General features: G+C 35.9%; 1 protein-coding gene across 7 annotated transcripts in view; it reads right to left on the bottom strand.

Annotated features, from left to right (window-relative positions):
- LOC126974913 (regucalcin) overlaps positions 1-18,966 on the bottom strand; it is a 41,695-nt gene that overhangs the window by 3,218 nt on the left and 19,511 nt on the right. For 2 of the 7 annotated variants that reach the window (XM_050822650.1, XM_050822649.1), the window contains exons 2-4: positions 6,505-6,661; positions 5,228-5,431; positions 2,602-2,817 (exon numbers count right to left, since the gene is read on the bottom strand). In XM_050822650.1, coding sequence (XP_050678607.1) covers positions 2,602-2,817; positions 5,228-5,431; positions 6,505-6,661 — 577 coding nt within the window. Of the gene's footprint in view, positions 1-2,601; positions 2,818-5,227; positions 5,432-6,504; positions 6,662-8,961; positions 8,981-11,419; positions 11,546-12,719; positions 12,801-18,966 lie in introns of those variants that run through there. The other 5 variants (XM_050822651.1, XM_050822648.1, XM_050822653.1 and 2 more) reach the window with 5 other exon arrangements.

The raw sequence follows: 18,966 nt of genomic DNA, 5'->3' as shown, positions 1-18,966 counted from the left end.
ACTTTACTAAGCTTAGACTGGGTTGCAATCGACTAACTTTAGCAATATCTAACATGTTAAAGTTCGGATTAACCAAAAAATATGTTGCACCATTTAAATGTATTTATGTATGTATGTTGTATGTATTAAATATATCGTTGTCTTGCAACCCATAACTAATAACCCAGGCTATATATGCCTAATTTGGTCAGTAAGTTGGTAAAAAGTGTGTCAATATTATTATTATTATATTATACCATAATAACTGTTCAAAGAGGATGTAAATACTGCGTAATAAGAGGCAGTAAAGGTAAAAATTTAAATTTTGCTTAGTACGAAACGTGCAGTCATTTAACATAAGTTTGAAATAATAGTAACAGCATGCCGATTGGCGACCGGCTGAGTTTGAAAGCGATCAGTTGCTTAAAACGTAGTGGATTTCAGCTATCTCTGTTGTTTACAAGATAATAACCGTCATCTGTCAATTTATCAATGACTGCACGTTTCATACAATCGAGTGAATCGCTTTTTCTTAGATAGTTTCGATAAGCTGTACTGTTAAACACAACCGTACAATCTTTGGTTTAGGCTATTGTTAATGATAAATAGCTACTGTATAACTGATGTTAAATACCTTTCTAAAGTTTCAAATAAATAGTATTTATAATCTATACTAATATTATAAAGCTGCAGTGTTTGTTTGAACGCGCTAATCTCTGGTACTACTGGTCCGTTTTGAATGATTCTTTCAGTGTTGGGTAGTCCATTTATCGAGGAAGGCTATAGGCAATGTTTTTTTTTTCAAAATTAGGGATCCGTAATAAAATTGCTATTTTGTAACACAAGGTGTAAAATCGAAAACCTAATTTTGCGTGCGCTGCAAAAACTATTGACAATAGAACAAAATGATGTACAGGCTATAATATAGGCAATATTTTATCTCGGTATTTCCACGGAAACGAGAAAAACGCGGGTGAAACCGCGGGGCACAGCTAGTATAATATATTACTTATATTCATTTTTTAACTGTATCTATGCCAAGGAATACGATGCAGATGGTGCATCACATTCCGCAGTCTATATTAAAGTCAGCGTTACTGTTAACGTTAAAGTTGACATAAACCGTAACTATAACAAGTAATATGATGCAACCCAGCCTTCGTAGTTTGAGTTTTTAGTTTTGACTAAATTGATGACCATCTGGCGACAATACCAATACCAATCAATTTATCCAATAAGTAGATCGTTACACAATAGTGTAGAAGGGGTTGGTAATTTAAACGCACATAATAAAACTGTTTTATTAAAATAATATTTTATTTTTTAATAATAAATGTAGATATATTAAACACTTATTATTAAAAATTAAAAGAGAATTAGGGCATAGTTATACGCTCTGGCTTATATAGGGCACGACCGTCTACCGTGATGAGTCTACCAACTGTTAAGTGTTAGGTGGCACTGCTGTAGTGACAACTAACTTACACGAATCAAGTTAACTAAAGATCGAAATATTATATAGTTCTCTTATAGTTATTTCTAATTATAGTGATAATTATATGAAATAGTATTTAAATCTTATGGCAGTTAATGACGTTGGTAGTGCTTGGTAACACATCAAGCTGACAATAGTTTGTCCGAATGAATTTATTAGATAACCAAATACAGAAATAAATTGAAACATGGATTATTCATGGGAAAGGGACTGGAGGATAAAAACTCAATTGAGTAAATAACGAAGGTACCCATGATAGTACCATCACACCAGATAACACTATGTACTTCTTACACTTTTTTTAACTTTATCATAAAAACGGAAGGACGAACGAACAGGATTGGAACCCATTGGAACCTTAAATCAAAAAGAATTGATTGCTGCAGTGGAATTAATTTCCGTGAATTTGTTGTTGAAATAACGTCATTGTGAACAGGAAACGATCGAGTATTATTTCAACGCTGCGAGGCTTTTAAGCTGACTGACTCTCCAAGTATTAACACAAAGGAAGTACAAACACCATTTAAGTTTAGAAGCTGGGCTATTCGAACTTTGTTTCAAGCTGACAAGCACCATCGCAATGTCGCTTAGCGGTATAAGTTCCCAAGAATACGAACTAACCACTAACCTTATAATTCAGTAGATTCACACTTATATATTCGCAATGCAACCAATTCCATCAATCAACTGAGGTGAGCGGGCGCGGGTTACTGATTGCTCATTGGTCAGGTAATTATCATAACATATAGTAACTGAGTTCAGCCTTTATTAGGCGTCAATGAGTTAATATCCGGACGACCGAGCCTTCCTCGCATTTTTAAGAATGTACAAAACATGTACAAAAAAAAGAACATATAGGACATCTGGATTCGAACCGGGGTCTTCTGCTTTCCGGATCACCCAATATCTGAGCTATTACGGTCTTGTAATTTTATTGTAGCTGCTTCTCATTTAAAACACGGCTAAAACTACATTTTTAAAATTGAAACCTAGCTAGATCAACTTATCGCTCCCGAAATCCTCTGTGTACTAAATTTTATGAAAATCGTTGGAGCCGTTTCCGAGCTCCAGATTATATATTTAAATACAAGAATTTCTCGTTTAAAGATATAAGTTGAGTGACTCACAGATGTCCCCGGTTTCGACGTCGTAGTCGTAGCGGCGCACGGTGTACTCGAACGAGTCGGCGAAGTAGAAGGCCTTGCGGGCCAGGTCCCAGCAGAGTCCGTTGGAGATGTCCACGTTGTCCACGAGCCGCGTGGTGCGCCCGTCACCCTCCACGCGGTACAGCGACCCCTTCTTCAGGTGGAACTTGCCGGGCTCGTATTCGTGCCCCATCGTGCCTGTAACACCCATTAGCTATTAGCGAAACACTTGCTATATAGTATGGCACTTTAAGTGGATTTTTACAGTTCTAAGGAACTATGTATATATCTAAATTCATTTTTAACCGACTTCAAAAAAGGAGGAGGTTCTCAATTCGTTGGTATGTTTTTTTTATGTTAGTTACCTAATAACTATGTTGATGCGCCGCAATTATTATTTTTAATGTTGTTTGGTTGTGGCTGATTTATGGTCGACGATTCCTGTAGTAGACAAAGAATTACCATAGACAACCGACGCATTGTCATCTGTGACATTCCGGATATAAATAACCCTTGGGACTGAAAACTGATGGGGTTTTGCATGTCTGTCTCAGATAATAAATGTAATTATAGATAAATAATTCTAAAGGATTTAAGCTTTCAAATTTAAACAAAAAGGTGCAATCGTAAGTAAAGGCATTTTTGTGAGTATCGTTTTAATAATATGTAGATGAACATCTTTTGTATTTTGGTAGTCCTCGTGACAGGCATCGTCATGCTCGCTTAATGTCACTGCTTGTGGGGGCAGCGTGGGGCGGGTCGTTCCCTTCCCTAAAATATGGTCGAGGGAGGCGATGGCTGGTCCATGCGTCATGCTCGTGAACGGGTGCTGCTTGTGGTGACTGGATGATCCTCTCATCGGGAAATATGATGTGTTTTTTTATTTCTTTTATTTTTTCTATATTTTTTTAAATCAAATTTATTATAATATATCTTTATATATATAATTCTTGTGTGCGTGTGTATGTCACTGAACTCCTCCTAGACGGCTGGACCGATTTTATTGAAACTTTCTGTGTGTCTTCAGGTGGATTCAAGAATGGTTTAGATTCCCAATTAAATTACCTCCTAAACGGCTTGACCGATTTTGATGAGATTTTTGTGTGTTCCAGTGAATTTGAGATTGATTTAGATTCTCAATTACGTCCATATAATATAATTCTCCTGCTCATGTGTATGTTAGTGAAGTCCTCCTAACGGCTGGACATATTTTTCAAATTTAAGACGTGTGTACAGGACAACGTCTGTCGGGCCCACTAGTATTTATATATATAAGTAATACCTTATAAAATGCTCGCATAATGCCTTCATTTTCCGTTTATATTTCACTTTCGTTTATATTCACGGTATCTGTGGATTGATGTATCTGCTGTATTGTACTTTAAGTATGTACTCAATAACTAGAACTATGTTTTTACTTATTAATTTACATATTGTTTTTACTTAGTCGTTGTAAGGCATTTTGTAATTGCTTTCTTAGTCGGGACACTCTTGTCAGAGTGGTCGTGGTTGCGCTGACGAGGTACATGGTGGAGTGTTCGGTGGGTCAACATCCTTTCTGAGGGTAGATCTCCTGGCGATGTGCTTCCATTTCTGACGGTTAGAGGCGTTGCGAGTACACTGGACTATGGTGGACTCAGTAGCCTTTGTGATGGCGTCTATCCAGCGGGTTGGCGATCGACCGCGTGCTCTCTTGCCTTCCACCTGGCCCTGAACTACCAGTCTCTCCATCGAGTTCTCATTTCTAGAGACGTGACCAAAGAACTTCAGTATTCTTAGTTGCACAATTGACGCCGTCCACGGGAGCTTTAGGAGGCGTCTCCAGCACCACATCTCTAATGCATCGATTTTACAGCGGTCCTGCAGTCTCAGAGACCAAGTTTCGGCTCCATAGAGAAAGATTGGAAACACAAGGCATTTCATCAATCTGACTTTAGTCTTCTTGGTAATCCTCCTGTCCCTCTAATTTTGTAATTGACGTTTGTGTATTTTGTTGCATCACTTTGCATATATTGTAATTGAAATGATTTGTAAAAATTAATTTGAAAATAATAATCTCGCCAGGTTTTGAGTAGGCATGCAAATAATTTAATTTATTCAGGTGTTACAATTATATAGCATCAGATGGCCTGATATTTAATGTGTTTAGTTATTCGCTACAGTAAAATAGTAAAGGTTATCTACCAGGGGCGTGCACACCATATAGACAATTAGGCAGTGCCTATCTCGTGAAAAACGTTGTTTTAGTATAATTTGGTTCCGTTATTCTAGAACCAAAATTAGAATGACATAAACTAAAATAGATATTAGATTGACCGAATGGTCCCGAAATTATAAAAGGCATAAAAGCCATTTATTTTCTCAAAATTGATTCCATTAGAATTATATTTGATGTCATTTCTAATATACTAGATACTGCTACCGCTTCGGAAATAAATGGCGCTCTGAGAGAGATGAAGCGGCGCAAGAAATTCTCCTATGTGAAACACAAACAACTTCGATTTTACGTCTAGTTAGATCTACAGTGCGAGTGCCTACCTTGCTAGAAAACACCCCTGATATCTACCACGCCGATGCGACGACGGTCAAACAAGCCCACGGCACTCACCAACAAAGAGGCGGCCACGGGGATCACACTTCGCGTCGTTGATCCTGTTGTCTGGCGAGTGCTTGTCCAGCTCGCTGAGGGTCTTCAGCTCCTCGGCTGTGCCATCCTCTCCATCCCACCGCACCAGCACCACGCGCCGCTTGATGCCAACCACAAACTCGTCCGGCTTGCCCTCCACGGGAATCACAAACCCGGGCATGTCCGCTGCAATTGGGAAATTAATGGGATTCATTTTATTTTGAAATTGAAAATGCAACCGGTCAATTGTGAATTGTTGTCCCGAAGAGCTGTTTAACCTGATTACTGCCGCCGAATTCCACCTTCGCACGACACGCCACAAGTAAGGCTATCATCCTCACCATCTGGATGTGTGGCGGTCCTCCACAGTGCGGTCTTCAAGGAGCTTTCTTCCACGTACTACAAAGCTGTGGAATGAACTTCCTTGTGCGGTGTTTCCGGAACGATACGACATGGGTACCTTCAAAAAAAGCGCGTACACCTTCCTTAAAGGCCGGAAACGCTCCTGGGATTCCTCTGGTGTTGCAAGAGATTGTGGGCGGCGGTGATCACTTAACAACAGGTGACCCGTACGCTCGATTGTCCTCCTATTCCATAAAAAAAAAATCCAAAATTCTGAGTAGCACTACAAGTGCGCTCGTCACCTTGAGACATAAGATGTTAAAGCTCATTTGCCCAGTAATTTCACTAGCTACGGCGCCATTCAAACCGAAACACGGTAATTTTTACACATTACTGCTTCATGGTAGAAATAGGCGCCGTTGTGGTACCCATAAATTAGCCGGCATCCTGTGCAAAGGAGCCTCCCACTGGTGAAACGTCTTATAATAAATACTAGTTCTAATAATTGTGATATTTCAACTAGGTTTAAACTAAAAAGTTAATTGAAATTAGTAATTGTATCCCATATTTTTATATAATTTTTTTTTACTCTACCTTAGACAGATAAGAGCCCTTTTGTACACTTCTAAAAATAATAGGCAAATAAATTAAATAATTTCTTTTTGAATTTATTGTAATTGATTACAATTCTTTGATGGTTTTAGTTTTATATGTGAGTATTGAATATTTCATATCCATTTTACTTCCAACAAATAAATGAAGTAATAAATTCCCCTTTATGCCATTGGGGACAGAATGGGAAAAGCGTGATAAAGGCTATTAGAAGATTAGGCTGTGGATGCTGATGGAAGTGTCAGGTTGACGGGCGCAGCTCGGAGCTGTAGAGCAGCGCGAGCGTGGTTATGGTGGTAACTCACCAAGCTTGGAGCGGGTGTGGCGGCCCGTTGTGGGCTCGTACTTGTGGATGGTGCGGTCGAAGATGCTGACGAAGAACAGGGCCTGGTGGTGGTGCGACCAGTGAGGACCTTCGCCCAGCCACACGGGCTCCGTCACAGCCTTCACCTTCACTGACATCTGACAACGTTACAAATACACATATTATTATTCAAAATACGACTTAAAATTACTTTTTCTTATGAATGAAAGGGACGAGACGAGCAGGACGTTCAGCTGATGGTAATTGATCCGCCCTACCCATTACAATGCAGTGCCGCTCAAGATTCTTGAAAAACCTAAAAATTCTGAGCGGCACTACAATTACGCTCGTCACCTTGAGACAAGATGTTAAGTCTTATTTGCCCAGCAATTTCACCAGCTACGGCGCCCTTCAGACCGAAACACAGTAATATTTACACATTACTGCTTGACGTCAGAAATAGTCGTCGTAGTGGTACCCATAATCAAGCCGGCTTCCTGTGCAAAGGATCCTCCCACTGGTAAATTCATCAACATTTATTGTTATTATAAAAGTGTGCCATACCAAACAACATAAATAAAAACTCAACCAGCCTCCTTTTATTAAAATAAATACATGTTATCTCCCTTTATTTCCAAGGAGTGGTACAATTTAGAAGTTTCTCTAATTATGCAATTGTATCCACCTCATTTTATACTATGATATCTCAAGAGCGTTGTAACTCTAGTATTTGTAATAATACTGAACCTTAAAACCACAAAAACAATAGACGAAGCAGAATTTCCTTCGAGAGACAGCGTAAGACAAGAGAGATCACATTTTGAGCATTTAATTAATTAATTTACAAAAAAATACCCACTTAATTGACTACTTTCTTTTAAAATACAATTTTACTTAAGAAGAGTTATTAGTTTTTGGCTATTTTTTCGATTGGCATCATAAGAGTAGGGGTACTTTTTTTAACATTTAAGACGGTTCGATTCGCAGACGAGGCAAGTAATTTTTAGAAAATCTTTGAATGCAGAATAACTAACTTTTAAAAATAACATAAAGTCTTCTTTCAGTAAAATAGCCTATCTTCGATATTTAAGGTACTTTCCCTTCATGTCCCATAACTTTGGGACAGCCTGTATAAGTCAAGTTCTAATAAAATTTATTCTATTAGACTTAAAATCAGCGCTTTTGAATAGTCACTACAAGTATTTCTATTAAATTACCGAGTTTACCATATGTTCGTAAAAAGTTGAGCTCGTTAGAAAAAAAAAATATATAAGAAACTCAACGGCCACTCTTTTCAAACAAATAAGAGTATTTTACAATGGCTGTAATATACATAACAAATTAGTTTGTAAGGCGCTGCATCAATTCAAATTCAAATATTTTTATTCAAAATAGGATGTGAAATCACTTATTGAAAGTCAAAAAAACTACCACCCATTCCAAAGTGAATGCCTCAGGCCTGAGAAGAATGGGCGCAACAAACTCAGCGGGCTTTTTTTTTTCATCAAAAATATGTTTTACAATTAAAGTAACATTTACAAAGTAACATTGTACAATTCAACTTATTATTTAATAGCCTGAGGGCGGTCGCTCCATTCCCAATCTGTGGTATCATTAAGAAAGTCATTTATGTTATAGTAACCTTTACCACACAAACGTTTTTTAACAATTCTTTTGAATAACGTAACACCTTTGTTTTGAACATTTTCTGGGATCTTGTTGTAAAAGCATATACATCGCCCCACAAAAGACTTACTTACTCGACTTAGCCGAGTAGTAGGCATCATCAGTTTATGTCTGTTCCTGGTGTTAACATTATGGTTATGACAGTTTCTGGCAAATTCACTTATGTGCCTATGAACATACATTACATTATCAAGAATATATTGAGAAGCAACAGTCAAGATGTTAATTTCTTTGAATTTTGCTCTCAATGATTCCCTAGGACCTAGGTTATAAATAGCGCGAATTTTGCTCTCAATGATTCCCTAGGACCTAGGTTATAAAATCTATCATCTAATATATGAGTCGTGTTTATAAAATATAAACTATTTCATAAAAAGTAATAAAGAATTAACTGAATAAATATAAATTATGGTATATTGGAGCCTGAATTCATAGTTTTTGTGAGGATGCTTCGTGAACATGATAGTCGTGATTAAGTCAGTCTCAGAAACCCGTATCTGCATGTCTCAATTACTATTTAGTTCTCATTCGCGTTGCAACAGTTGTTTGTCAATACATATCTATATAATCAAACGGAATGATCTCATAAAATTGAAAAGTAGCTTGATCAAAGATAAAAGAAAAATCATAAAGATAAGGCTTTTGATATCATCATGAACAGATTGATCGACGTAAGACTGTGTATTTTAAATGGTACTATTAATAAGTCAAAGAAATTGACTGAAAGTCACATCTAAATTATATTAGTAGAAAAATATGAGTAGGTACCTACATATGATGTGTCATTCAGGACAGGTATTGTATATTTATTTCACTATACCTATATTGATGATAACGATGGAAGGCACATCGCTTTCTCATGAGATAATCAAACATTTGTGTTGGTCACACCTCAATTATCACTAATATTCTCATGTTTAATAGTTTGTTGACTTGAACGCTGCTGTCACTAATATTCTGGCATGTGTAAAGCACTGTAATGTCAATATCGAGATTGTATTGATTAAGGAATACCTAATATTTATGAAGTACTAGCTGACCCGACAGACGTTGTTCTGTATATAATAAATAAAACAATGTTTTTATATGAATTTGTCAATAATATATCATAACATCAAGAATTACTTCGTAAAATATGCACCCTGCTGTACTAATGAAAATGTTTCACAGCAGAACTGTCAAACCGTGCGTCAATAAATTCTCTCATAGAAATTATATGTGGACACATCAAAAGAAAAATAAATTTGTTGTTTTTATTTAATTCAGAGCATTTTCCTATTTATTCACCTTTTAAACCTTCTCTGGACTTCCACAAATAATTCAAGACCTAAATTTCCCAAATCTGTCCAGCCGTTCTCGAGTTTTAGCGAGACTAACGAACAGCAATTCATTTTTATATACATAGATTTATGTTACATCTGCTCAGAAACTGTTTCCGTATTGAACGTGTCACGTGACCTCTGGGGCGAAGTTGCGTCATTTACATCGGTATTGTTGTATGGAAATCCTACTAGCGGGCGGAATAGAATTATTGTGAAAGACCATTTCAAGAGCACTCTTCATTTGTTTTTAAGTTTCAGAAAAAATCATGTTATTGTTTCTTGAAGTATAAAAAGTCAGGGAGAAAAGTAGGTCATTCTCGTCCGGGGATCATCAATCGCGGGTGGCAATGTCCTACTTAATTCACGTGGTACGAATTAACCTCACTTTATTATTTGTTAGCTTTTACTTTCCCGTATTAAAAAAAAGTTAAAGTGTGGTTTTATGAAACCACGATGTATTTGAAGCTTTTTTTTTCACAAAATAACCTTAATATCATACATATTCATAAGATATTAAGAATTTACATATTCATAAGATAAAAACAAACAAAATAGCGTGGAGCACTGGCACAAATGAGTAATCTATACTAATATTATAAAGCTGCAGTGTTTGTTTGTTTGTTTGAACGCGCTAATCTCTGGTACTACTGGTCCGATTTGAATGATTCTTTCAGTGTTGGGTAGTCCATTTATCGAGGAAGGCTATAGTCTATGTTTTTTTTTTCAAAATTAGGGATCCGTAATAAAATTGCTATTTTGTAACACAAGGTTTAAAATCGAAAACCTATTTTTGCGTGCGCTGCAAAAACTATTGACAATAGAACAAAATGATGTACAGGCTATAATATAGGCAATATTTTATTACTTATAAAACTATCGAGTGAATTATACTTTATATGGCAAAACTCGGCAAAACGTTTGCCGGGTCAGCTAGTAGTCTATAAACTCCACGGTCAGCTGCTGCGAACTATAGGCGCCGCCCGACCGTCACGCGACATGCAGCACACAGACAAAAAGTTCGAGACGATGTAATAAAAGTTTCACTTTAATAAATATTATTATTTTAATTATCAATGGGTTCATAGGACGTTCATAGTTTTTGAGGATGTTGAAACTGATAGTGCTGTCAAAATGTAAATCCACATTGACAACATGAAATTATCAACTTTTTCATCATGGGTGTTGCTTTCATAATTCTCGAGGGTGTTGAAGCCGACAATACTGGACTTTTGAAATAAAATTGTATGTTTACCTCGGTCCGAGTTGGAGTGTACGCACGTGTAGGTTAATTACCTATCAACAAGGCCTAGTATCCATACTGTTACATATGTCTACTGTGCCCTAACGCTAACCAGTCTACTTGCAAAAATGTGTATAATGTTTATCTAATATATAAAATTCTGGTGTCATGGTGTTAAACATTGAACTCCTCCGAAACGGCTTCACAGATTCTCATGAAATTTTGAGTGCATATTGGGTAGGTCTGAGAATCGGACAACACCTATTTTTCATCCCCCTAAATGTTAAGGGTGGCCCACACGATTTTTTTTTGTTTTTTTTTTTTTTACTTTAAATTTAATTTAAATTTGTTTGATTTTGAGTCAGCCTTAAAAAATACATACAACTTCAAATTTTCACTCATCTACGATCAACAGTTACTTTTGTATCGCGATTTTAATATCGGCAAATCCAACGTTTGCTGGGTCAGCTAGTATTTATATATTTTTTTTGCTTCTCATCGGTTTATTAGGATACATATTATAAAACTTACTGTCGGGGTGATCATCACCCACAATTCATTTACTACTTTCACCTCAACATGCTTAATTAGTCAACTGTGCGTCCATCATGTTCTGGTCTTGCGCAGTGGTATTTTGGACTAACTTGTTATTTACAATACTTCCTAACCTTAAAAATAAGAGCATTCAGCACATCAAACCACCAACGCATCTCCAAACCTCAGCCATTGTTTATATTTTGGACAGCGAATTTAGTCACACCATCAGGTGGTCCGTTTGTCAGCTTGCCAAGGCTTATGTCTAGAAATTAAAAAATAATAAGATCATCACTGGTCCGCAGTTCTGTTTTTCTTGACAGTAAAACTAAACAGATGTTATTTCAAATGCGAACGGTGAAAGTAAAAACAGAAAGAAACAAAATAGATGTAACGAAATAGCCGAGATTGAGTGGAGGAACCGGTTACAGAGCCCTCCGTCCTCCGCGCGGCTCTCTCAAATATTTTAATTGAGTCGTAAATTTCTATGATCTTCATATTTTATAGTCAACACAACAATATGAACTATAACGAATAACAAAATATCAAATGATGCTATCATCCTGTAATTTATTTTTAAGGACGTCAATCTTAGAAATAGTGCATTGAGTGAGTGGGAGCGACCTGTCAACGTCAATAGTGAAACTATGTATTATAAATAAATGAAATACCCTCTGTGTTTAACTGCGACACGCTCGTCTTGATCCTATCAGCTAAACTATTAACCTGCCATGAACTTGTGTTCAGACTGCTACGAGTTTCCAGTGGTGTTATTGGCGTCGAACTCACCAGCCGTGCTGTTAGCCTGAGATACAGGATACATAGAGATTGTTCAGACTTTACTTACGTAAATTGCTGAGTGTTATAAAACACGAACTTGACTTTTGCTTTAGGCTCTCTTAGCTTAAGTTCAGCATAACTTCAGCTGTCAAATGGATATAAAGACGAAATCAAAGCTTCAATTCGAAAATAAATTTAAGCTTAACAACTAAGAAAAGTTTTACGTAAGCATAGTCTGAGCAAAGTATAAGTAAGCTCGATATACTTCAGTCGTACGGTTTGCCGCTCCTCGTCCAATCCTCTCCTCTCAGAGGTCGGCAGATATTGCAATGTCTATGTGGGCAGTGGTCAACATCAAGTGTGATCCACTCCCCTGATTGTCCCTCTAATATAAATATCACAAACCCCTCGTAGCTCATCGCTCAAGAACCATTCCGTGGCTGATAATTGACAAATAACTGACACACTGCGCAGGGAAAGTTAATAATGTATCAAACTCTCGCTAATGGACGTTTTCATAGTGAATTTTAACTACATGTCATATTTTCGCGACAAAAATAATTCAAGCAACTATATTAAAATATAAAACTAGAAATAATCTAATGTAATACGTGAGACGAGTGGAGTATTAAATAAATGAGACCGCTGTCGTACCTTGTACCGTCCCCACTCCACAATAAAACGTAACAGTAAATAGAGACGAGTCCGCGAACGACAAGAGCTAGAGCGCCTCGCCGCGATGCAACTGAAGGTTTTTCTCGAATGCCAAATTATATAAGTATGGCAACATGCACTTAAATCAATCTTCACTTCAATAAAGTTTTGCTCCATTGTCTAATTCTGTAATTTTCGTATTATGGACGTCGAAGAAAAAATTAATGCCTTATTGAGCGAAGCTGAGCGGTGCCCCCACCGGGTGACTGCAATTGATTTCAGTGTTAAATTGTTTCTCGACCGATTTAAAAAAAATTTGAACTCATAGAAAGCTTTCGAAATTTTCTAGGTTATTGTCGAGACACAATTTTGAATTTCGACTTGATTCAATTATTATAATTAAAAACAAAAATTTATTTACAAATTATTCTAAATTAGCACGCGCTATTTATATTTATTAAAAAATGGAGCCGATTGATCAAATCACAATAAGTTTGAATTGTAACACTGCTTATTTGGCCATAGCAAATAGCCAGGTATTCCCAGTTTCCTGGATTACCCCCCCCCCCCCCCCCCCCCCCCCAAACCTCATGTATTAGTTTTTAAGCATAATAAAGTTTTATCCCCCAACACGTAGATAGGGTTGTAGAAATAAGTTTTCTGATACCTACATATATAAGGCTTCATTGTAAATTGCTTTAATAAGTAGATTTAAGTAATTTTATATATTTTAAAATCAAATATAGAAATTTGGAATTTGAATTTTTTTTTTGTAACACTGTTATCAATCGAAAGTGATACGACTGCCAGGTTCTTAGTTATTGAATTTGCAAATAAGGACAAGTTTCTCATGTGCCATAAGGCGCTAATTCCTCATGTTTAAATATGGCGCCAAATTCCAAAACATTATTTTTATTGTTTTTGTTTTGTTTTTGTACACAGACTAAGTTTTAGATTACCTCGCTTCGCTCAAATATACGCCAGAGCGACGCGGTACGACGCGACGAGCGATTGCGGCATCCAAGTAATATCATATCAATATCGTTATATTGATCAAATTAATAAAAATCAATATTATTATTTTTTTATTCACAATCAATCAAATTTAGCATTTATGATTAACGAACCCAACTGGTAGTTTTCTTTTAGAATGAACAGAATAAACAAGCGAACGTCTTCCATTTTCCAATGATACCTTTGACCAGGAGCGAAATACCTGTCAATGTTTATTAGAAAATTTAACACTGGATTGCGAGATAGTAGGAACCTACCTATTGCCTAACCAGTGGATATTATCTCGAAGTCTGAAGGTGACATTGTTTTATATACATAAAGAATCTGCGATATACCATAGTTATTGTAAAACTACTTTAGGTATATTTAACATCGATTATTTCCTGCGTTCTGTTTTGTTAATCGAAGGTTTCTTATGTGTCTTAAGACGGGTCCGTCAGTTTTAATGTCTTACGGCCGCTTTATATACTAAACTGCAATTGGAAATTGGCTATCCGAGCTTTCAGTAATCCACTAATTATCCATCTATGACAATTTTTTTGTATATATCTAGAAATAGGTAGTCATATTACACTTTGTAGTGTTTAATATGGCCTGACGAATGTCGTAAACAATAGGAGACGACAGCGTAATACAATTCGTCTCCGCAAACAATACACAGAATGAATGGCCGACAAACTTTACACATAAACAAACATTTTCGAGGTAATCTTATGGTGGTGTAAGGTCAGTGATCACATACTGTCAAATAGCCCCGGCACGCACGGCCGCCTACACTATCTCTTAAAATACTTTCAACTTGATCTTCTGTTACCTCCACCGTTATAAATTTGTGTGGTACAATAATACCCATTGCAATTTGTTATGAATAGTTAGTAGGAAGGACTTCAGGATATTATTACGATCTCAGCTTAAGGATATTCTCATTAAATTCTCCGTAAATAATTGACCAGAATATTCATGTATCTATGAGTGTCGTAAGACTCAGTGAATCATTGTACCAAACAGGAAAGTCCCCTTGCTATTTTACGGCAGCAAAAATTGACATATTTCGGAGAACAACCAACAAAAATGTAGCAAAAAAAAGACGCATTGACAACAAGCCACAAGCAGCGGGTTACGACACGTTTTTATCATTTGATGATAGTGCGGGCACCATAGTGGGCGGTATCTCAGCAATCGTAACTGGTATCGCGACCGACATCTCCTGTATGCCTATCTATATCCAGATTACACACAAATCGATTAGAACAAGCAATCAAACAGATTGTATTCGCTGTTTAAAGTTCGAGAATCCGCGTAGGTATCGAAATCGTAAGTACGTGCAGCGGCCACTACACAGTAGGCCAGGCAGTAGGGACTCAAGGGGAGCAGTGACGCACGTGTGAGCTTGTTGTCACATCCTACTTCACAGATCCGACCGATATTTTAAAAATGGAGAAACATAAATAAAGCAAAGCATATTAAAGGTCATTGCGATCCAAATTTAAATTTTTTAAGCGTCCTTAAAACGTAAAACAATCTTATTTAAAGTGGTAATGATTATAATTTGACAAAGAATGAATATTGATTTAAAATTACGATTACATACCTATTTATATTATAGAAAACTGAGCTATTTTTATAAGATGCCCTTTAACGTACAGTTTCAGTTGAAGAAGTCAACCCTAATGTCGTCAGAAGAGGTAAGAAGCACGCGATAGAAAGAGAGGCAACTAGGTGAATAAAAATGTAGTTTAGTAGCGCTATGCGATCTGAATCACACCTTATTGTATAACCGCAAGAGTCCCTATTTCTTTAATTGATTTTGCGCAGGTGTGAGACTCCCGTACTTGTACTATTATATATTCTTTGGTAGCACAGTTGGGAGAAGTGTTTGTTAGCCTCGCTCGTACCCGCGACGTCTGTGTCTACTTGCACAGCTGCGGGTGACCGCGAGGTAACCGGAGCAATGGCCTGCAACTCATTAGCCCCACAGCCTGCTTTATATAATAGTAAACAGCCATTATGGGCGCATTACTGGAGGTACGTGCGTCTGCATATTAAAAACTCATTAAATCTCAAACATAACAGTTCGCCGGAACAATCTCGAACGACCCGAAGGACCTTTGTGTGAGCACTGCGCCGCTGATTGTATAGGAATATAAGTTAGGCATGGAAGAGATTCTCAACCTGAGGCCATAACGTGTGGTTATTAGTTTGTTGCCCGGTCGGACTTAAATTAATAAAATAATTAATTAACTTATATTATTTTCAAATTCAAATATATGTATTCAAAATAGGATGTGACATCACTTATTGAAAGTCAAAAAAACTACCACCCATTCCAAAATGAATGCCTCAGACCTGAGAAGAATGGGCGCAACAAACTCAGCGCGCTTTTTTTTCATCGAATAAATATGTTTACAAAATAATATTGTACAATTAAACTTATTATTTAATAGCCTGAGGGCGGTCACTCCATTCCCAATCTGTGGTATCATTAAGAAAGTCATTTATGTTATAGTAACCCTTACCACACAAACGTTTTTTAACAATTCTTTTGAATAACGTAATACTTTTGTTTTGAACATTTTCTGGGATCTTTTTGTAAAAGCATATACATCGCCCCACAAAAGACTTACTAACTCGACTTAGCCGAGTAGTAGGCATCATCAGTTTATGTCTGTTCATGTTAGCACATTATGGTTATGACAGATACTACTTAATTTATTATAAAACATTGCTACCACCAGGATAATATACTCGAATAGTTTTACAAAAATATTTATGTATGATTTTTTATCACAGCTGGAATATTACATTACATTAATATTACGTCCGGATTTATGTAGTGACACAAAAAGCACTAATAACTACAATACTACAGACTCAATTTAATTTTACAAGCTCTATAAGAATACTTGTCTTCTAAAATACCAGTGCCTACCTAAGGACACTCTCAGACCAAAATAACTTAGTGAAATGCGGAAGCCTGTGAAATATCTTGGTTTACATATTGTAGAAAGACAAATGATGGTACTTATGTATAGTGTATCTTCACAGAAGTCACTATTGTTGCTATGATAGAACTCAGAGAGTGATTTTAAAATACTCTTTTTTAAAACCAATAAAGTCAACTAAGTATTTACCTACTGTTAATATGTTAACAAAAATTCCAAAAAAATACCTTTTTTTAATGAAAATAGGGACGAGAGGAGCAGGCCGTTCAGCTGATGGTAATTGATACGCCCTGTCCATGGCGACCTGTATAGCCGAGTGGTTAGTGCTCCTACCTACTAAGCTAGAGGTCCCGGGTTCGAATCCCGGTAGGTGCAAGCATTTATATGATGAATATGGATGTTTGTTTCCGAGTCATGGTTGTTTAAATGTATTTATGTATGTTTATATGAATTTATGTATGTTTAAGTAAGTATATTGTATTAAATATATCGTTGTCTTGTAACCCATAACACAGGCTATATAATATGCTTAACTTAGGGCAACATAATTTGTGTAAAAAGTGTGTCAATATATTATTATTATTACAATGGAGTGCCGCTCAGGATTATTGAAAAACCCCAAAATTTCTGAGCGGCACTCCAACTGCGCTCGTCACCTTGAGACAAGATCTTAAGTCTCATTTGCCCAAGTAATTTCACTAGCTACAGCGCCCTTCAGACCGAAACGCAGTAATGCTAACACATTACTGCTTCACGGCAGAAATAGGCGCCGTTGTGGTACCCATAATCTAGCCGGCATCCTGTGCAAAGGAGCCTCCCACTGGTAAAATTTGAATTGATTGAAATATCATGTTATTTTTGACTTATTAAGAGTATCTACTCGAACATCGAAATCATAACTGAAACAGAATTTCAGTAGCCAAAGGATACGAAAGCCCAAAAGGATTCTCCACAAACATTCAACCAAACACTAATTTCCACTAAAGTTTTAAAAAACTCAGCACCAAATTCTAAAATTAGGTCATTTCAATAGATATTGTACATAATTGGGTTTTTGAAAAAATTTTGTTTGTGATAAATGGAAAGATTATATATTAGTTTTATAACAAAATTATTTTTTTTTTCGCAATAATTCAAAAGTTATTTCAAAATAAAAAAAAATTTTGAATCCAGTACCGAAAACACGCCGACAACTCCCGAACAAACCTGAGCGCGTGTGACGTCATAATGTTAGTTTTCACTCATTGCAGTTGATAGAAAAATAATAAATACAGTGTTTTGATCTATTTAATTTTGTTGTCATTATTAAATATTTAAATTTATATTAAAAATGTCGAACCTCAAAAGTTATCGTTCTTGTTTTGTACCATTATGTAAGAATACTACAAAGGCAACTCCTGATAAAATGTTTTTAAATGTTCCCCAAGATGACAAACGTCGAAATAAATGGTTTCAAGCAGTGCACCGTGATAATCCCCAAACAAAATCGAATTTTTTTTGTTGTGAAGATCATTTCGATGTAAGTATTTCTTAATACCATTTTTATTAATTATTATTTATCTAAGTATATAAATCAAATAATTATTATATATTTAAGTTAAGTTCAGTAAATAATATGAATAATAATAATAAAATGAATAAGCTTTACTCCGAACTCGGTGTTCTGGACATACCCGTCCTTTCACAATACAAATATTATTTTTACGACTTAGTTGAACATAACCTATAGCTTTGTCGCCGTAACTCTCACGAGATGCTCTGCAATTTATGAAATAAATAATTATATTTAATGTAATGGAGAATAAATAATTAAATATTTTCATTTATTATATTATTTTTTAACAAACTTACCTTGATGCCTTGGCACCTCGAACTTCAGCAGAATTAAACCGAACGTCATTTTTTAAAAAATCGGTGATCATAAATATATCAACATCAGGAATATTATCAGACTTTGCCTTAATAAATCCTTTATCACACATAGCTAATCGAAACCAACTAACAACTCGTATTTTAGCAATAAATTTTTAATATTATTGTCTAGACACGTGTAATAGCCGTAAACGCTGTACTGTTATTAAATAGCTATAACATTATGACGTCACAACTATGGTGACCAATCATGGCGCGTTTATAGTCACGTGATTTTTATTTAAATTTCATCAATTTTTAATTGTTTATAATTAATTGAAAAAAATTTTTTTTGAAGTTTTTTGCATTAAATATCAATATTATTAATAATAAAGTTTTAAAATACATAAAAAAAATCAATAATTTTTTTTTTTTCAAAA

The sequence above is a fragment of the Leptidea sinapis genome, chromosome 34, assembly GCF_905404315.1.
Source record: "Leptidea sinapis chromosome 34, ilLepSina1.1, whole genome shotgun sequence".
NCBI lineage: Eukaryota > Metazoa > Arthropoda > Insecta > Lepidoptera > Pieridae > Leptidea > Leptidea sinapis.
The sequence above is the reverse complement of the archived record's forward strand: the minus strand, read 5'-3'. Positions and strand labels throughout refer to the sequence as shown.